Consider the following 21,308-nt stretch of genomic DNA (forward strand, 5'->3'; position numbering starts at 1 on the left):
ATGATTACTGGGCATAGCGCTAGTTTTTAAGCCCCGTGTGCTGCTCTGGTTCTCCAGAAGCGGCTTAGTCATGCTGGCCACATGACCCAGAAGCTGTACCCCGGCTCCCTCGGCCAGTAATAAAAAAAAGCGAGATGAGCGCCGCAACTCCAGAGTCGGCCACGACTGGACCTAATGGTCAGGGGTCCCTTTACCTTTTTTAATTGAAAAGAAAGGCAATTTATCTGTCTATAACAGAGGTGAGAAAGCAAAAATTATCACTGTTTAGGATCTATAAAAAGACACACCATTTTAGTCCTGATAACACGACACACTATATTTTTGCATAATTTTCTTTTTAAAATGCCATAAACGTGGGGAATAAGCATAATTTTAAATAAGAAATAAATTCAAAACATTTATATCAATACTCAGCTTTATTGACCAAACCCATTTCCTTTACCATCTAACTCCAGAGCGATATTATTATATCTAAGTTTTGCATACTCTGTATTATCCGAGGAATATGTTCCCAAGTGGTGAACCAGGGCTTGTATTAATAGCATAGTATCAAAGTGTGGTCTCCCACAACTGCAGAGCTGCATTCTTCTAGCTGGAGGTAAGATACTAGGAGATGGTAGCATCCATCTCTTCATGCATTGAAGCTAATCTCCATTTTGTTTCAGTGCCCATTTTAAAAATGCAATTGACAAACAGGAAAGGAGTTGCTCTTAAAGCCTGAGAGAGTAACAGAAGCTGCATGAGGAATGAGTCAGAAAATTTGCTTGTATTCAAATTGGAGCCTTTCTTCAATCCTATACCATCTATTGGGATTAGATGAAGCATCTTCTTTACCTGTGTTATGTAACAAAGCCTAAAAAGACAGAGATCTCTTTTTTTTCAAAGTGCTACTCAGCCTCAGAATAGGTGACAGGATAGTTCACTGCAAGAGACGAGGGAGAAATTTGGTCCTCTTCACGCTTGAATGTGAAACTACATAGTTTGCTATTGTTAAAGCAATGCACAGGCCAAAACATGCCTGTCCTTCAAAATTTCCACTTCTTTGAACTTTCCCATGCAAAAGCTGCATATTAAGGGAAGGTGCTCATAAATATCCATATGCATACCGTATTTTTCACTCTATAAGACGCATCCAACTATAAGACGCATCTAGTTTTTAGAGGAGGAAAACAAGAAAAAAAATATTCTGAATCAAATGTTGTTGAAGAGGCTTTGTGCGGCTATCCCTGAAACCAGAACAGCAAGAGGGATTGCTGCACAGCAATCCCTCTTGCTGTTCTGGCTTCAGGGATAGCTGCGCAGCCTGCATTCGCTCCATGAGACGCACACACATTTCCCATTACTTTTTAGGAGGGAAAAAGTGTGTCTTATAAAGTGAAAAATACGGTACATGAAATACAACATATATAGATTAATTATATTAAGTAATGTTGCTTACAAATATGTGAATATTAGGAAAAAATGAATGCTAAACTGCTTATGAATTTCCAAAAGGTCTTTAAAAAGAAATACTTGAACTGGCAAGGAACTATGGCATGGTGAAGTTTTGAAAAATAAAAAACTGAAATAGATAGATTTGTCCAGCCATACATTTCCAGTAATTCCAATGTATTTCAAAACCTCAAGGCAGGGTTAATGTCAAAGGTTAAATCAGAAACATGTTTATAAACTAATAAACTTCACTTCCTTTTTCCTTTCAGGTCAGATAACATTATTGGTAACATGAATAAGGGAAATGACAGCTCAGTGACTGAATTTCTCTTGCTGGGCTTTTCTGTCTTTGGAAGGAAACCAACTCTACTCTTCCTAGGCTTCTCTCTTATATATGGCACAATCCTGGTCTTCAACCTCACCATCATGTCTGTCATCCTGTTTGACCAGACTTTACACAGCCCCATGTACTTTCTACTCTTTGCATTCTCCGCATCAGAAACCTGCATCACATTTGCCACCATCCCCAGGTTTCTGGTGACCCTGTTGACAGGCAGTCAATCCATTTCCTTTGTTGGGTGTGCCATGCAGATGTTCTTCTTTTCTGTATTTGCAGCAAACAATTGTTGCCTGCTTGCTGCTATGGCTTACGATCGGTATGTGGCTATATGCTGCCCACTTCAGTACCATATACTGATGAACAAAAGGGTTTGTACCCAAATGGTAGCAGCTTCATTTGTAACTGGATGTATCATAGCACTGAGTATTAATACTCTCATTTTCAGGTTGCCCTTCTGTGGGCCAAATGGAATCAGGCATTTCTTTTGTGATCTCCTACCTGTGCTGAGGCTGGCTTGCATTGATGAATCAGTCCTGCACCTGACTAACATTGCAATCATTATTTTGTGTGCCATTGTTTTGCTGGGCACAGTCTTACTGATGTTTGTCTCATACCTTTACATCATTTCTGCCATCCTAAGGATCCCTTCCAGCTTAGGAAGGCAGAAAGCCTTCTCCACATGTGCCTCCCACCTCACAGTGGTGATAACACACTTTGGGTGTGCATCCTTTGTGTATTTGAAACCCAAGTCTTCCTCATCGCTAGATCAGGATACATTGATCTCAGTGACTTATGTCTTTCTAACCCCTCTACTCAACCCTGTGATTTATACCTTAAGAAACAGGGACGTTAAAATAGCCATAAAGAAATTACTAGCACACTCATTCCGTTCTCAGAAACTGTGAAGAGAAGGAATTTTGACCTGTCAATGAACATGCACGTCCTGATTGAGAATGCAGTTGTTTAAGCTGTGGCCGTTATTTGACATGAGAAATAAACTTGGATATGATTTAGGGTGGGGAACATGGTTTTGGAGATAAAGGTACCCCACTTCTCCCATACTCTCTGGTTCCAATCCTGATCATGTCTACCAATGACTGTCATCTTTAGTTTTCAAAAATACAAGGAATGTCAATCCAAATATTGAACATTATGGGTAGTTTGGCCTTAGTTTTAAATAACAACATACCATTCTCTATTACAGTTTGCCAGTCCACTGTTTCAGTATTTGTTCCTGAATAAATATTTACTCAAAAAATCTGTATGCAGTAATTTGTACTCTAAGGGTTGGTATCTGTTAGATCAGGGAGAGTCAATGTCTTCCCTTCACGGGGACAAACAGAAGAAGACACCTTCACCCCGGTATGGCTCCCCTTTATCACATACACAGCCCAACAAGACAATGACAATAATCCACCAACAGCATACAAATCAATATGGCTAACCTGATCCAAAACACCCACCCACCCCACTCACACACGAAAACAAAGATCACCACAGCCAATCACAAACAAACAATCACACCCTAGGCCAACCCCAAACTCTCTCACCACCAAAGGAACACAAGTGAACAACACAAACAACGCTGACACCAAACTCTACATACATTAAGCATAATAGAAACACCACCACCTGACCCCACCCCCATCCATCTTCCCTCCCTCCACCCCCTTTCTTTCCCCCCCTTTTTTTCCTTCTCCCCCTAATGCCTCAACAAATGAAACGGATTTGTAAAAATGTTACATGGGGGGGGGGAAATACGAGGCATTACACTTCTGTAAAACAAGAAAATCCTAAATAAAATATTTTAAATAATAATAATAATAATAAAAAGATATTTGGTGGACTAGAACTCTCATCAGGGTGAACTGACTGGCCAGCCATGTCCTTGGCTGTCATGGGTACTTCATTCTCAGAATGTGGGGAAGAGACTGAGTCAGGAGGATCCCCTCCCTTTCTGTGATATCTGGGAGCAAAGGGGTAGAACCCTCTCCCTTGTCACCTCTTCATCTGTCCCAAATCCCAACTTCTGAATGCTCTGTCTCCTCTTGTGACAGACCCACCATGTCCCACTTGGCACCATGGGGTCCATAACAATTAGTCAGCTTTCAGAATATCCTGAAGAAGGACGAGGGAAGGAACTTGATTACAGGTTACCAGGCAGAGGGCCTTCTCAGTAGTGGCGCCCGCCCTGTGGAATGCCCTCCCATCAGATGTGAAGGAAATAAACAACTATCCAACTTTCAGAAGACATCTGAAGGCAGCTCTGTTTAGGGAAATTTTTAATGTTTAAAGTTTTATTCTGTTTTTAATGTTCTGTTTAAAGCCACCCAGAGGGCCTGGGGAAACCCAGCCAGATGGGCGAGGTAGAACTAATAAATTGTTGTTATTGTTTATTCAGATCACACTTTAGGGTGAATCTAATTTGCACATTCCAAAACCATATTTTAGTTTTAAATGCAGTTGCTGCTTCTGTATCTTTACTGTTTACAACTAAGTTTATTATACATCACCTAGAGAGAGGTGTTTATGAGGAGATTAGTAAATTGAATTGAGATTAGTAAATTGAATTCTGCAATGCGATTCTGCAGCCCGGTAATGTGTTCAGAATGAATATACTAGTATAAACAGTGCATAAAATGCATACATGGTACATTGTAAAATGTGTCTAGTAATCACAACTGCATAAAAAATGTGACTATTAAGATTGTTGTTGTTTAGTCGTTTAGTCGTGTCCGACTCTTCGTGACCCCATGGACCAGAGCACGCCAGGCACCTCTGTCCTCCACTACCTCCCGCAGTTTGGTCAGACTCATGCTGGTAACCTCGAAAACACTATCCAACCATCTCGTCCTCTGTCGCCCCCTTCTCCTTGTGCCCTCCATCTTTCCCAGCATCAGTGTCTTCTCCAGGGAGTCTTCTCTTCTCATGAGGTGGCCAAAGTACTGGAGCCTCAGCTTCATGATCTGTCCTTCCAGTGAGCACTCAGGGCTGATTTCCTTAAGAATGGATGCGTTTGATCTTCTTGCAGTCCATGGGACTCTCAAGAGTCTCCTCCAGCACCATAATTCAAAAGCATCAATTCTTCGGCGATCAGCCTTCTTTATGGTCCAGCTCTCACTTCCATACATCACTACTGGCAAAACCATGGCTTTAACTATACGGACCTTTATTGGCAAGGTGACGTCTCTACTTCTCAAGATGCTGTCTAGGCCTGTCATTGCCCTTCTCCCAAGAAGCAGGCGTCTTTTAATTTCGACTATTAAGATACATTTACACAAACAGGCTGATAAAATTTCATTGAGGACTTTTTTTATAAATTGCAAATTCATGGAAATGTGGAGCGCTGAACTTAAGATTGGAAAAATGAGAGACAGAAATTGAAATTGACACAGAAGAATAGAGAGAAGCATCTAGTCCAATATCCTGTTCTCACAGTGGCCAATTACATGCCTGTGCGAAACCAGCAAGTGGGACCTCAGCACAAGAGCCCTCTTCCCTCTTGAAGCTTCTAGCAAGTGGTATTCAGAACCATTACTGCCTCTGACGATGGAGGCAGAGCACAGCCATCAAGGGTAGTAGCCACACATAACCTTCTTCTCTATGAATTTATCCAATCATCCTTTGAAGCTGTCCAGGTCGGGTGCAAGAAGCCTTTAGAGCTCCCTTCTCAGGTAGGGAGGGGAAAACCTAAGATCCTTTGAGGCCCAATACACACCTTCAAAGCTTCCCTTGGGGGTTCAAATATGGAGGCTCAAACAAAATTCCCATTCAGTCAGACTTTATTTAGTAATGGTTTACAGGGCAGAATTCAAAGAGTCTATGAGAGCATTTCCTGTATGGTAAGATATATGTCAACTTAACCATTCATCCTTTACCCATTCGCCTTCTCCCACGCTAGCATCCTACAATCTCTCATCCTACCACAGACCTTGGACATACTTACTCAACCCATTTTTCACTGTACATTTTAGAACCCTCCATGTACTTTATATAGAGTGGCTTATAATTTTAACATTCAGACGTTCGGTGTTAGCAGGCTTAGTGAAACCCAAAAGTTTTGTGGCCTGACCACAAAACTGGTAAGACAAGGTAAGGTGGAACCAAATGTGTACAGGTGTTCTTTTGCTGCAACAGCACTCACTCCATGAAATTTGCAAATACAGGAGATGGTTCGTCCTGTGCATCTGCTCAGTGCAAATCCTTGATCCCAAACTCATTCCGGCTGAGTGAGTCAAGGCAGCCCATGATTCTCTTAGGTCATCCCACCTGGAGCAATCCAGTGTTTGTCAAAATGGAGAGGCAGTCAGGTGGTGAGGAGAGTGTGAAGGAGATGATGTAGTCAGACAATCCCACCTGCATTGTCTCCCTCTTCCCCCACTACTTATTGCCCCACCACATGTTTCATTAGGGCTTAATACCCTGGTTGAACCTCGGCTAGGAGGGGGGAGTGAGACAAGGTCACCAACCACACTGAGTTGTATAACCCTGATTACACCTTCTCGGGTGGGGCGGGAAGACACACTGACCACATGTTCAATTAGAGCAGCCTTTTTCAACCTATGGGTCCCCAGATGTTGTTGGTCTACAACTCCCATCACCCCTAGCTAGCAAGGCCAGAGCTCAGGGATTATGGGAGTTGTAGTCCAGCAACATCTGGGGACCCACAGGTTGAGAACTGCTGAATTAGAGCTTAAATTGCTATGTTTTTAATTACAGCCTTTATAAAACTCCTGATTAAATTTAGGGTCCAGGTTGCCTTGGGTTGAGATCAATCTCAGTCAGACGGCAGCCTAATCATGATTCTTGAAATTATTTATTTCACAAAATGTATCTAATGTTTCATAGTAAAAAAAACAAAAACAAACCTCAAAGCAGTTTCTAAAACAATGGTTTAAAAAAATCAGGATTGCCAAATTGGGTCATGGCCAGATTATGAGTACTGTGCACAGCCCTAGTTTTTAACCCCATGGGCAATTGAAAAGAAAGACAATTTATCTCTCTACAACTTAGGTGAGAAAGCAAAACTTATTACTGTTTAGGATCTATAAAAAGACACACCATTTCAGTCTAAATAACATGACACATTATATTTTTGCATTTTTTTCTTTTTAAAATGTTATAAACTTGGGGAATAAACATAATTTTAAAGAAGAAATAAATTCAAAACATTTATATCAATACTCAGCTTTATTGACCAAACCCTTCTCCTTTACCATCTAACTCCAGAGCGGAATTATTCTATCTAAGTTTTGCATATTCTGTATTATCTGGAGAATATGTTCCCAAGTGGTGAACCAGTGCTTATATTAATTGCATAGTATCAAAGTGGGGTCTCCCACAACTGCAGAGCTGCGTTCTTCTAGCTGGAGGTAAGATACAGGAGATGGTAGCATCCATCTCTTCATGCATTGAAGCTAGTCTCCATTTAGTTTCAGTGCTCATTTTAAAAATGCACCAGGAATGGAGTTGCTCTTAAAGCCTAAGAGAGTAACAGAAGCTGCATGAGGAACAAGTCAGAAAATCTGCTTGTATTGGAGGGTTTCTTCAGTCCTATACCATCTGTTAGGATTAGACGAAGCATCTTTTTTACCTGTGTTATGTAAGAAAGTCTAAGAAGACAGAGATCATTTCTTTTCAAAGTGCTACTCAGCCTGAAAATAGGTGACAGGGGATGGTTCACTGCAGGAGACGAGGGAGAAATTTGGGCTTCTTCACACTTGAATGCGAAACGACATAGTTTGCTATTGTTAAAGCAATGCACAGGCCAAAACATACCTGTCCTTCAAAATTTCCACTTCTTTGAACTTTCTCATGATAAATCTGCATATAGAGGGAAGGTGCTCATAAGTATCCATATATACATGAAAGACAACATATATAGATTAATTATATTCGGCAACTTTGCTTACAGATTTCTGCATATTAGGAACAAATGGATACTAAACTCCTTATAAATTTACAAGATGACTTTAAAAAAACACTTGCTTGGTGAAGATTCAAAAAATGAGAAACTGATATAGATAGATTTGTCCAGGCATACATTTTCAGTAATTCCAATGTATTTCAAAACCTCAAGGCAGGGTTAATGTCAAGGGTTAAATCAGAAACATGTTTATAAACTAATAAGACTTCACTTTCATTTTCCTTTCAGGTCAGATAACATTCTTGGTAACATGAATAAGGGAAATGACAGCTCAGTGACTGAATTTCTCTTGCTGGGCTTTTCTGTCTTTGGAAGGAAACCAACTCTACTCTTCCTAGGTTTCTCTCTTATATATGGCACGATCCTGGTCTTCAACCTCACCATCATGTCTGTCATCCTGTTTGACCGGACTTTACACAGCCCCATGTACTTTCTACTCTTTGCATTCTCCGCATCAGAAACCTGCAGCACATTTGCCACCATCCCCAAGTTGCTGGTGACCCTGGTGACAGGCAGTCAATCCATTTCCTTTGTTGGGTGTGCCATGCAGCAATTTTCTTTCTTTGGATTCTCTGGAAGCAACTGTTTCCTGCTTGTTTCTATGGCTTACGATCGGTATGTGGCAATATGCTGCCCACTTCAGTACCATATACTGATGAACAAAAGGGTTTGTACCCAAATGGTAGCTGCTTCATGTGTAACTGGATGTATCATATCACTGAGTATTAATACTCTCATTTTCAGGTTGCCCTTCTGTGGGCCAAATGGAATCAGGCATTTCTTTTGTGATTTCCTACCTGTGCTGAGGCTGGCTTGCATTGATGAATCAGTCCTGCACCTGACTAACATTGCAATCATTATTTTGTGTGCCATTGTTTTGCTGGGCACAGTCATGGTGATGTTTGTCTCATACCTTTACATCATTTCTGCCATCCTAAGGATCCCCTCCAGTGTAGGAAGGCAGAAAGCTTTCTCCACATGTGCCTCACACCTCACAGTGGTGATAACACACTTTGGGTGTGCATCCTTTGTGTATTTGAGACCCGAGTCTTCCTCATCGCTAGATCAGGAAACACTGATCTCAGTGACTTATGTCTTTCTAACCCCTCTACTGAACCCTGTGATTTATACCTTAAGAAACAGGGAAGTTAAAATAGCCATAAAGAAATTACTAGCGCACTCATTCCATTGTCGGAAACTGTGAAGAGAAGGTATTTTGACATTTTGTTAATGGACATCCAAGCCCTGATGGAGGATGCAGTTGATTCAGCAGGGCCTGCTACTTAACATGAGAGGGTAGCTTGAGAGCATTTTACTGTTGGAAGAAAACTAAATCCCCTCGCCCACATTCTCTGGTTCCAGTCCTGATCACATCCCCCAATGACTGCTGTTTACACTTTTCCAAAATACATGGAATGCCAATCCACCCATTTAACGTTACGTGTAGCTTGGCCCTGAATAGCACAATACATTTCTATAGTACAGCTTGCCTATCCAGTTCATCAGTATTTGTCCTTGAGCAATGAATATTAACTTAATGAATTGGTACACAGTGATTTGTACTGTAAGAATTGCTGGATGTGATTCATACAGAATATAATATGGAAATCCAACATATGTACATTTTCATCTTTTAATGACAGAATGGATTGTGTATAATTGTCCCTATTAAACTGGAATGTTGTTCCTAAGCAATAATACTTTTTCTTTTACCATCTAAACCACTGAGCCTAGGGCTTGCCAATCAGAAGGTTGGTGGTTCGAAACCCCGCGATGGGGTGAGCTCCCGTTGCTCGGTCCCAGCTCCTGCCAACCTAGCAGTTCGAAAGCATGTCAAAGTGCAAGTAGATAAATAGGTACTGCTCCGGCAGGAAGGTAAACAGCGTTTCCGTGTGCTGCTCTGGTTTCGGTGTTCAGTTGCACCAGAAGCAGCTTAGTCATGCTGGCCACATAACCCGAAAAAAACTGTCTGCAGACAAATGCCGGCTCCTTTCAGCCAGTAAAGTGAGATGAGCGCCGCAACCCCAGAGTCGTTCGTGACTAGACTTAACAGTCAGGGGTCCTTTACCTTTTACTGGCAATGTAAATGAGCCAAATGAAAAGTGATTTGGGCTTGAAGGATGTACTTTCCTTTTTCCTTTAACCCTGAGGCTGAACTACTGGAGCCAGCTGTAAAATAATGGCAAGGTTGGAACCAGACATACTTTGAATTAAAGAACAGGATGCCTCTTTATTGTGCATCACCTTGAGGGAGGTATTTAAAATGTGATTAATAAATCAGTAATAATAATAGAACTGAAACACAGCAATCCTTTGAAGTTTTCACTTTTCTGAATTTTGTGATGTGGTTCTACAGCCAAATAATTGTACAAATTACATATACTAGTGTAAACTGTGCATAAAAATGACATTTTAGTGAAAATTGCTTTGCAAAATGTAAATCTTGGTTACAAGTGAATGCAAAAATATGAATATTAATAGTAATTCACACAAACATGCAGATGAATGTTCATGAGGAGTATTTTTAAAAATGCAAATCCATGGACATGTCGAGAAATGAACTTAAGAGTCAACAAATGAAAAATGGAGGGGAATTGAAACTGACAGATTCACCCAACCCAGTGCTGAAGATGCAGCTTTTAGTTATGGCCTCTGAAAGCTGAACCATATTATTATGAGCCTCCTGAAAAGGGTAAATGAATGTATCAGTTTTTCCTTTGTATTGATGGTTGGTTTTATTCCATTTTAAACTATTGTTTACTCTGGAACCTTATGATGAAGAGTGGGTGAGAAATCTAATAAATAAATATAAATATGTTGTTGTTGTTGTTGTTAGAATCATAGAATGGTAGAGTTGGAAGGGACCCCAAGGGTCATCTAGTCCAACTCCCTGCAATGCAGGGGGTTGTTGTTAGTATTCAACACAGGTTTGCTGTCCTGGGATCATAAATTCACAAATGTATTTTATAGCTTTCTCCTGGAAATGTGGATATATAGGATGGCAACATTATTCTTCATTTCCAGATCATTACTAGATGATTACAGTGGAACCTCTATTTGCGACCATAATCCATTCTGGAGGTCCGTCCGGAGGTCAAAATGGGTCGCTGGGAGAGGTGCCGTTGTGCACAGGCGTGGGCGGCAATTACCCACTTCTGTGCATGTACAAACAGCGATCGTCGCTCCTACGCATGCGCGAATAGCGGCAAACTCACTGGCTACTTCCAGGTTTGCCTCGGTCGCGACTTGGAATGACCGTAAGAAGAGGCATTGGTAAAGCCTCTCCTTCCGGAGGGGAGGGATTGTGAGCAGGAACTGATTCCCACGTTACGCAGGGGGCGTTCCGGCCCCTGCCCTGCCATTGTTGCTGGCGCGCCACGCCTCCCAGAAGGGCACCCAATCGGGTGGCAGCTCGGGGGCGTGGTTTAGCCGCTCAAATGCAGCCGCGCCAGCTCTCCCCTCCGTTGTGCTGCTGATTTCCACGAGTCACCCACCCACCACTCCCTTTAGTGCGTAGCTGCTCGCTGGACCTTGCTATGGACCTTTGGTTGGTTGCCCTGGTTGCCCAGGGGGCCTGGTAGGAGTTTTTTTCCAATTGGCAAATTGGCACCGGCCTCTTGGTTTTTTTCGCCTACCTCGTTGCAATCGTCACAACTTTCTTGGTATTTGGCGGTTAGGCATTGGAATGTGTTGTTGGTGTATGGAAGGGCAAGGTATGGCCATCGCCTACCCCTTCACTTATGGGTATTCCGTTAAAGGAATCCGGCGGTCGTGGAACCTGTCCGATGCCCTGTGTGGTTAGGGGCCATGGCACGACCCCTGGTGACATCAGGGGAGACCTTATAGTTGTATTTGCATCAACAGGCCCCCCCTACTGGTGGTTAACCCTCGTCAGACTCACCCCTCTCCGAGTGGGTGGAGTCAAAATTTGCTGTTGTCCAATGTCTAAGCCAATACCTCTCACGTGCCATAATCAATGAAGTTGTGGCCTTTTCTAGCCCATTAACCTAATATACTGTGTCCATGTGTCTTTATTATTCCCAAGCGGGGGACGGGTCCTCGAATCACAAGTAGAGGTTTGACTGTACTGTGCATGTATTATTAACATGTCAGACATTTCCATGCTGAAGCAAGGTTGGGGACATGCTTTTATCTCTGCTGAATCTGGCCTTGCATCTCCTTCCTGTGACACCTGTGTGTTCAGTGTGCTTGTATGCCATGGAATCCCAGCATCAGCACCAGCACCTGCTTGCAAGTAGAGGCTCTGTGTGTGATTGACGCACCTATAGAGCCATGCATTGGGGTTCCTTTGAAGACACTGATGTTCAAAATAGGGATGTTAGAAAAATGAGATGCAGTGTCAAGGAAGGGGGACGGGTGTTAAAATGACAACTCTGCTCCAGTTTAGCATGGAAATACCCTACACTTGTGTAATGCCTGAAGCTATTTTCTCTCACATGGTGCAATAAGAAATTCATTCTATTTGTTTTTCTTCTGCTTCCATTTAATCATTTTCCATCTTGTGAACTCTTGGTGCACCTGATTGCCATTTGCAAACAATCTCTGGGGTGCAGGTCTCTGCAACTTCAGGATTGAACTATTGCTGTGTGGTATGTACTGTGCACTTGGGATTCATTAGAGTAAATATGAACTCTGACTTTACCCACAGGATATCTTAGTGTGGTGTGTGTTTTTAACACAACCATAATATATTAATTTTCCATGTATAAAATTAGAGAATCAAGTCTTGCATACAGATCATTAAATCAGAAGGCTTTGAAAAGTTTGTGTTCTCTTGCCCTCTTCCACACTTTCCATACAGTAAGTTCAAAATTATTCCCTAAGTATAATGTGTTTCACTAACAAATAGAGGGGTGGGATGACAGAGAATAGCCCAACTGAAGAAGCTCATAGCCTGGTGGATGAGCATAGGCATTGCACCCAAAGGGTCCCAGGTCCTTTCTCTTGAATCTCCAGGTCAGGCTGTGAAATGTTGGAGACACACTGTTTGTCAGTGTAGGCCAAACTGACCTAGATGGATCAATGGTCTGAATCAGTATAAAGTAGTTAGAGATAGAGAGGAAATCTGTTTGAAACATATTTATCAATGGAATTTGGCACTTCTGGCCATCCTGGATTACTTCTTACATCAATTATTCTCTTACAACCAAGCCACTGGTGCATTGTCACTTAAAAAAAAATTGCACAACTGATTATATTCAAAACTCTAAACAAAATTACAGAGGGGGGAGCATGTTATATGTGTAAAAGAGTCAAGCCCAATGTGGTACTATATTTTAACTATTAATATGTAAGAATTTTTATACAGTTACAGGCTTTTTTGTATGCATCTGTTTACATGCTGGTTACTTTAGGGAACCTGGAGTGCATATGCATATAATACCCAAGAAATGTTCGTATTTTTAGTGGAACCGGGGGAAAGGAATATCTTCCTTCTTGACAAGAGCAAAGGAGCAAGAAAAGAAAGTAAGACTCATGTGGATAACTTCAGCATCAAGTTGTTCAGAAGGTTCCATCCCTAAAGGTAGTTTCCAGTGCTTCTGCTTTACTATCTACTTCTGAGTAAACTTGCAGAAGGCCTGCCTTCAGACATAAGGCTCGTCCACACTGACCTCTGCTCCACATTTCTAAGGACAGGTTCTGGCTTTCTGGGTCTGTATCCCAGCTCTTTGTTTAATTTTTGGCCTGCCACTTTCTCCTTGAAAAACTGTTTACCACTGAATTGGAGCAAACAGCAATCCACAGAAAACCCAAAATGTCATTGCTCTGATTCAGCGATAAAGATTGGGTTTTCCTGGGGAAAGTTACAGAAACAAAAACAAAAAGTGCTCGGACACAGACCAAGAAAGCTTGGACCTGTGCCTAGAAAGCATGGGGCAAAAGGTAAGCCCTAAATCTCACTATTTTCCATACTGAAAGAAGAGGAAGCAGTGAAGAGGTTAGTAGGATGGATTCTATAAAGTTCTCAGACATGTAATGTTTCCACATTAATTTGATGGGGGCTGTTTTACAACCCCTTGAATGCATCTGCAGCGGAAAAGGCAAGCTTTTAAAATTGTGTGCCTGCTTTTTTAATTGATCCTGAGATATCCTTGAGTGTTAAGGTGGTGTAGTGTAGTGGTTAAGTACAGTATGGAGAGCCAGTGTGGTGTAGTGGTTAAGAGCGGTGGACTCGTAATCTGGTGAACCAGGTTCACGTCCCCGCTCCTCCACATGCAACTGCTGGGTGACCTTGGGCTAGTCACACTTCTCTGAAGTCTCTCAGCCCCACTCACCTCACAGAGTGTTTGCTGTGGGGGAGGAAGGGAAAGGAGAATGTTAGCCGCTTTGAGACTCCTTCGGGTAGTGATAAAGCGGGATATCAAATCCAAACTCTTCTTCTTCTTCTCTTAAGCTGCTATTGGGACAAAAATGGGATGGGAGGATTTTACTCATGTAACTTTAGGATAGGGAGAACTCTGTTATTGTTACATTAATTTCAAATTGAAGCCTTTTTGTGTTTTGTTTTCTGGAACCTGTCCTGAAGCTTATTGAATAGCATAATGAAAATCAGTATCAGTAAATGCCACTTGGGGGAGTTAAATAATAGGGAGGGTGGGGCAGGGTAACTTCAGTGATAACTGTGCCATTTAAAGAACACTGTCTTGTTCACCAGTTTGACGGGGGCTAATTACCCTTCAGCATTCTTTCCTCCCTTTTCTTATACTCACAGCCAGGGTGATTTAAAAGAAAAAGATTCTTATCCCACCCTAAGTCTAAGCTGAATTGGTGATTCAAAATATAGAACCAGAAGGTGGTGATTATTGTGCATTAGTCAGCACTGAATGTTTTGTGGTGGAGCATTAAGGCGAGGCTTCCTTCTTTATTTGAGTTTCCAGAAATAAAACAACATCATCCCAGAACTCTTCTTTACTTGATCCCCATCCCAGTACACACACACCCTCCCCATGTAAAATGTTCTTAGAAACCTTATCACTGCCAAGCAGTGGAAAAATGTTTTTAAAAGGAGAAAAAGAGCCTGTAAGCCCTTGGGCAATGCCATAAAAGAAAAGAAAAAAACTAGGAATGAGCAGATCAGGATTAGAAAGGTCTGTAGACATGCAATCTAATCTGCATGTCTATGTTCCCATCCAGCCCATCAAATGTAGACCATGGAGTTTTGTCCAAAATTCTGGAACCAACCAAAATCCTCCCCCATCCTTACCTGTCACCCTGAAAATATTCTTCTACTCCACCTCCCATCAGCTACAGCCAGCATGACTTATGCTCAAGGATTATGAGAGATGTAGTCCAAAAGCATCTCGTAGCCTCCATTCCTGCTCTCCATCTCTGCTTTATGTGATGCTAGTTCTCATGTGTAAAAAAAAAAATCTCTTCCACGAGGCTTCTCACTACTAGCAAAATGGCCAAAACATACAGGCATGCATTACATACACCACCTTTCCATAGTTAAAACCATGCTCAATGTGGCTTACAGCATTGGGGGGGGGGGGGAATCATGATTACAAACATAACAAAGTAGTCTTGAACAGTAAATAAAACGTTTAAAAGTGCACAACTAAAATATGCAATTTCCACATAAATCATTAGAATATCTAAAATAAAAATACAAAAATTAATATGAATAACAGCAACAACCCCCCCAACCCCCACTAAACAATATCCCAGTCCAAGAGTCTCCTCAGCTGCCTCAGCTTTTGTAACTGGGGTCAAACAAAACAAGGAGGCCAAGTATTTACTGCTTAGATACACATCCCTGGAACACAGTCAGAGCACTGACACAGCAACAAATTAGCATAACATGTAAATATTAGATAGGTTGGTATTATTCAGCTTTATTTACTTCCTTTCTTCAATTACCATCTTTGCTCTCCAGGTTCTTGATGCTGAAAAGATGGACAAGCAGAATAATCACAGCAGGGTGACAGAATTCATCTTGCTGGGATTCACTGATGACCCAAAGCTGCAGATTGCCCTCTTCTTGCTATTTCTAGCCATCTATGTTATCACTGTGGCTGGAAGCCTCAGCCTGATTGTGCTGATCAGGACTTACTCCCACCTGCACACTCCCATGTACTTCTTCCTCTGCCACTTATCATTCACAGACCTCTGCTATACCTCTGCTATAGCCCCCAAGATGCTGGTGAGCTACTTGGTGGGTGATAAAACCATCTCTTATGCTGGCTGTGCTGCTCAGCTGTGCTCATTTGCTGCCTTTGTGAGTACCGAGTGTTTCCTTTTGGCTGTGATGGCATTTGACCGCTACATGGCTATTTGTAACCCACTGCTGTACTCTGCTGTCATGTCCCAAAGAGTGTGCAGCTGCATGGTTGTAGGATCGTATGCAGCTGGTTTTGCCAACTCAGCGCTGCAGACAGTATGTATATTCAGATTATCCTACTGTGGACACAACATCATCAAACATTTCTTCTGCGATATCCCTAAACTTCTGAAGCTTTCCTGCTCTGAAACCTTCCTTTCAGAGTCACTGTCAGTCTTTGCATCTGGAGCAGTTGCTATGACCTCTCTTTCAGCCATTATTATCTCCTACTTCTGCATTTTATCTGCCATCCTGAAAATACACTCTATCAAGGGCAGACACAAGGCCTTCTCCACTTGTGCTTCTCACTTGACCTCAGTGGCTCTGCTTTATGGAACGGGGACCTTTATGTATATACATCCCAACTTGAAATCTGGACTAGATGGTAATATGGTGGTTTCTGTAGTTTACACATTAGTGATACCCATGCTCAACCCCCTAATCTATAGTTTGAGAAACAAAGAGGTGAAAGAGGCCATTAGAAAAGCCACAACAAAAATGAAAGAACATCCCCCTTCCAAAAGCATTGAGGGAAATGATGGTAACCAATGTCGCACCCCAAGACTGAACAATTTAAACCAAGGTAAGATTACATAGCTGCATTACACTGTTCCAGACCATTGGTTCAACTTGCTCGCTATTCTCTACTTTAACTGGTGATAGCTCTCCAGGGTTTCAGACATAGCTCTCTCTGCCCTACCTGGAGACACTGAACCTGGGACCTTCTGCATGCAAAGCAGATCCTCTACTATTGACTAATAATAATAATAATAATAATAATAATAATAATAATAATATTTATTTATACCCCATCCATCCAGCTGGGTTGCCCCCGCCACTCTGGGCGGCTTCCAACACACGTAAAAATCAAAATCAAAATCAAATATTAATAGATTCAGTTAGGTAGCCGTGTTGGTCTGACACAGTCGAAATATATATAAAAATAAAAAATTGTCCAGTAACACCTTAGAGACCAACTAGGTTTGTTCTTGGTATCATGCACACGAAAGCTAATACCAAGAACAAACTTAATTGGTCTCTAAGGTGCTACTGGACAATTTTTTATTTATATATATATTCAAACATTAATAGTAACAATCTGATCCAATATAAAAAGTTGCAGTAACTTTAAAATAAACCATTTTCAATAATCCAGTAAAATTACAGTTCTTCCCTCAACTACATAGTTGTGTTACATGAACAAAGAAAGTTAGACCCCTTTCCTTAGTCTGACCCCATCTGGGATGCTAGTATCTTTATGCATATCTTCTCCATAATGACGACCTTATCTTTAAACTGAGTTACAATGAATCAGTTATGACCACCTCCTACAACGTGATAGTCACTTCAAGGAAGTCAGAGCATTTCTGTGTCACAGTGTTATTTCATTGTGATTCCTTCCATCGACGTTGTTGCTCAAGATCCTATCCATTCTCTTTCACTAGCTACTGAACATTTCTCAATATGTCACATTCTTTTTTCAGACACAATACCCAACTTTCCCTTGTTTTCAGAGGGAACTGTGGGTCATGGGGCCTCGGCACGCAATTCCACAAGACCTCACCAGAATGGCGGGATGGGCGAATTGTCCGCATGGGTGCTGCCTCATGGGATTCTGCTGCCCAAGGTGGCTGCTTCAGCCCACCTTATGGGCGGACCAGCCCTAGCCATTGGTCATACTGGGTGGGGCTGATGGGAACTGGAGTGAAAATACAGCTGGCAGGGCGCAGGTTCTCCATCCCTGCCATAAATGAAACAGATGTCAAGGTTCTGAGACATACATTCATGTGTAACATATCGTTTGATCCAAATATAAGGTAAGAGAATATAATAAACTGGAAACCCCAAGGGAGTGGAGAAAAGTAAACTATGGTGCCCTGTGCATTCATTTTAATTGCTGTGTGCCTTTAATTGAGTATTGAGACGTTCAAGGCATAAAGTACTCAAGAGATTATCTAAAGCAGATATTATAAATACCCCATTCTATTAATTCTACCCTACCTGGTTTTTCTGCTGTAACTTGCATTATTTAGATCAGGTGGGTCTTGGGTGACAGCCAGTGATTAGGAATTAAAGGTTCCTGCTGTTCTTCTCTGTCATCAACAGTAATTAACTCTGTGTTTACTTCCATCTTTTGCAAATTATGAAAAATATTTCAACAGAAGTACTATGTCTGTTTGGTGAGCTGGATATATGAGGAGCTTTTGTATGGGGTAAATGTACACAGTTGGAGTAATTTAACAGTAGTGTTAATACTAGGGTGATATATTATGTAGTTTTGCATTTCAAAGCTCTAGAACCTAAGCTGGAGTGAGATCCATGGTAGACAATGTATTTACCATGCGTGTGTTTCCAGGACCATGGGAAGAAGGTGAGTTGGCCTTTCCTTTAGGCACTATTTTCCCGTGGAAATCCTCTCCAATCTGCTAGTATTTACCCCCCAAAGATGCCATTTGACTCCCACTGATATTATCCACATTTTCCATGAGAAATAAAAAGTTTATTGCAGATCCAGCCACAGCACACCCCACCCCTGTGGACAAAGACATTGAGCACAGATATTTGGAACAAACTTGACACGACAACCTTCTGGGATTGGAAAGGCGGCCACACCTTTACTGAGTACAGATATAGGTAGACTTTGGCTCAGGCATCGGATCGATTATCAACCTCTGGGTGGAAGGCTGAAGTTTGAAGGGGCTTTTACTATGTTTGCAGCTTATTTCTCACGTCAAATGAGAAAATTCATAGAGATATTTCCCTTTGAGGTCAGTAAGACTCAGTATTCACAACAGTTTGCAGCTTAAAGAAATTCAAGTGGTCCAAATTGCATTGCTGTCTTTTTATAGTAATTGCTTTACAATCAATTTATAAAGCACCACACACACTCAAAACCCAGCTTTTTTAAAAAGAAAAAGAAAAAAGCAGGCTTCCAAAACACCTGAGCAAGAAAAAGATAAGCAAAAGAAAAGGGAGATAATGCAAGACCTATCAGCCCAAATTGTAAAGTATCGTTTAATGAGGGGAGGATAGTAAAAATAAAATGAAAGTAGATGAAAATAAAATTTAAAATGGAAGAGGGTTTTTTCCACTGGCACTAGATCAAATGTATTTTTCCAGAATTAGAATATGCACAACAGCTTGATTATTGATCCACATTTGTCATTATTATGACAACATTGAAAAAGTCCCACCATCACCTTCAGAGTAACAGTGCTATGTAGAACTCTTCTGCAGCTCTGCAGTAATAAGAAAGATAATGCAAAATGGAATCAGACTCCCTCCCAGCTCACACTGCTTCTAATGTTATCCTTCTAACTAAAGATTTTAAAAGAGTACTTTTCCCATTTAGAGTTGCTGAAAAGCAAGCACAGAGATCAACTCTTTGATCCATTGCACAGTGACAACAGAAATTTAGCTATGATGTCCATTTCACATCCTTTTCTATCCTGTATGTTTGAAATGTACTTTTGAATTTGGAAGCTGGTTAGCTCCAGTTGATCAAATTTGCAATTTGTGCTGCAAATAAATGTTCAAGTCTAGCTATTTTCTTCCTTTCAAGTTTACATTTTTACCTCTCCCTGGCAGGTGAAAAGACCTAGGATAAATGACCGCAAAAAATCAAACCCAAGTGACTGTGTTCATATTCTCAGGATTCACAGATCATCCAGAATTGCAAGCTATCCTCTTTATCACATTCCTGGTGATTTACACCATCACTCTGGGTGCAAATCTAGGGATGATCATCTTGATCAGGCTGGATCGACAGCTACAAACCCCAATGTACTTCTTTCTCAGTCACTTGGCTTTCCTGGATGCCAGCTACTCTTCCGCAGTTACTCCAAAAGCCATATGGGACCTTTTAGCTGAAAGGAAAACCATTTCCTTTGCTGGGTGTGCAGCACAGTTTTACATGTTTGATGGTCTAGTGATGACTGAATTCTTCCTGCTGTCTGTGATGGCATATGATCGCTATGTGGCCATCTGCAACCCACTGCTTTATTACCTAGTTATGTCTAAGAAGTTCTGCACTGCGGCAGTGGCCAGTGTATATATCTATGGCTTTGCGAGCTCAGTGATTCAAACAGCCTTGACTTTTCAGCTGTCCTTCTGCAGATCAAATGTGATCAATCATTTCTACTGCAATGACCCACCGCTTCTCGCTTTGTCCTGCTCTGACACTCGACCGAAGGAAATCCAGCTTTTAGCTCTGTCTGCTATCAACTTATGCAGTTCCCTCTCAGCAATCATCGTCTCCTATGTCTACATTCTGTCTGCCATCTTTGGGAAACACTCTGCAGGTGGGAGTCAAAGAGGCTTCTCCACATGCGCCTCACACATGACAGCTGTTATCATTTTCTATGGCACCCTCTTCTTCATGTATCTTCAACCCAGCTCGGCTCATTCTCTGAACTATGACAAAGTGGTGTCAGTTTTTTATGCTGTTGTTATCCCTATGCTGAACCCTCTGATCTACAGCTTGAGGAACAAAGAAGTGAAGGGGGCCTTGAAGAGAGTGATGGGAAGAAATTGTTTTTATTGTATAGTTTAAATAAAGTGCAGACCTGGTCCTGTGTTTAAATAAATAGTAGTATTACAGTTGACCAACTATACAATTTTATGATTCTGTGACCCTGAGATAAATGCTACACTGATTACCATTTCAGAGCTGTGTTTAGTGATAAAGACCTTCCCATAGGGAGCCCATGGGGTGCCCTCCAGATCCCATCAACCAATGCTCAGGGGTGATATAAACCACAACTTTGAGAGGTCACCATCTTGGCTTCCCTTGGAAGGGAATTGTCAAGGCTACGGGAAAGCTATTTCTCCCCCAGTTGTAGCAAGAGCAGGGAAAACAAGGTAAAGTCCTTTTTAATGAGTTTTATTTAATACTAATAGCGAGAGACAAAAGACTGCAACAAGTCTTAACAAAGGCATTGCTCCAAACTGGGCACCTCCTCCCTCCTTTCTAGCAACAGCACCTTCCCTTACAGTGGCCACTTGTGGCCAAATGTCTCTGATTCTGTTGTTCCTGCACTCTTAATGAACGAAGCATTCTGGGAAAAGGATGACCATCTGTACTGCCTCCACCACCCACAAGTGGTTATCCATCTATTGGATTTTCTGGTGAAAGGTAGCTGTCACCTTTGGAGTGGCAGGGTGGCCAGCCAACTGGTCATTCAAGCCCCTATAGGATGTACCTTGGATAGAGATGAGTGAATCTGCCAATTTAAGTTTCTCATATTTCCAGTTGTCCACATTTCTACATC

At 41.6% G+C, this 21,308-nt stretch overlaps 4 protein-coding genes across 4 annotated transcripts; all 4 read left to right on the forward strand.

Moving 5' to 3' along the window:
- Positions 1–1,722: 1,722 nt before the first annotated feature.
- On the forward strand, positions 1,723–2,676 carry LOC128418977 (olfactory receptor 10T2-like). Its single transcript, XM_053399196.1, has one exon. The coding sequence runs from the start codon at positions 1,723–1,725 to the stop codon at positions 2,674–2,676; it is 954 nt and encodes a 317-aa protein (XP_053255171.1).
- A 5,271-nt stretch (positions 2,677–7,947) lies between these two features.
- LOC128398999 (olfactory receptor 10T2-like) lies at positions 7,948–8,901 on the forward strand. The gene has a single exon (XM_053360612.1). It carries the CDS (start codon positions 7,948–7,950, stop codon positions 8,899–8,901), a length of 954 nt encoding a protein of 317 aa, XP_053216587.1.
- Positions 8,902–15,612: 6,711 nt separating this feature from the next.
- LOC128399740 (olfactory receptor 1009-like) lies at positions 15,613–16,635 on the forward strand. Its single transcript, XM_053361861.1, has one exon. The coding sequence runs from the start codon at positions 15,613–15,615 to the stop codon at positions 16,633–16,635; it is 1,023 nt and encodes a 340-aa protein (XP_053217836.1).
- A 3,010-nt stretch (positions 16,636–19,645) lies between these two features.
- On the forward strand, positions 19,646–20,590 carry LOC128418993 (olfactory receptor 1020-like). Its single transcript, XM_053399222.1, has one exon. It carries the CDS (start codon positions 19,646–19,648, stop codon positions 20,588–20,590), a length of 945 nt encoding a protein of 314 aa, XP_053255197.1.
- The last annotated feature ends 718 nt before the right edge of the window (positions 20,591–21,308 follow it).

The sequence above is a fragment of the Podarcis raffonei genome, chromosome 1, assembly GCF_027172205.1.
Source record: "Podarcis raffonei isolate rPodRaf1 chromosome 1, rPodRaf1.pri, whole genome shotgun sequence".
NCBI lineage: Eukaryota > Metazoa > Chordata > Lepidosauria > Squamata > Lacertidae > Podarcis > Podarcis raffonei.

Coding starts and splice junctions, on each gene's coding strand:
- LOC128418977 (XM_053399196.1), top strand. CDS start 1,723: ATGAATAAGGGAAATGACAGCTCAGTGACTGAATTTCTCTTGCTGGGC.
- LOC128398999 (XM_053360612.1), top strand. CDS start 7,948: ATGAATAAGGGAAATGACAGCTCAGTGACTGAATTTCTCTTGCTGGGC.
- LOC128399740 (XM_053361861.1), top strand. CDS start 15,613: ATGGACAAGCAGAATAATCACAGCAGGGTGACAGAATTCATCTTGCTG.
- LOC128418993 (XM_053399222.1), top strand. CDS start 19,646: ATGACCGCAAAAAATCAAACCCAAGTGACTGTGTTCATATTCTCAGGA.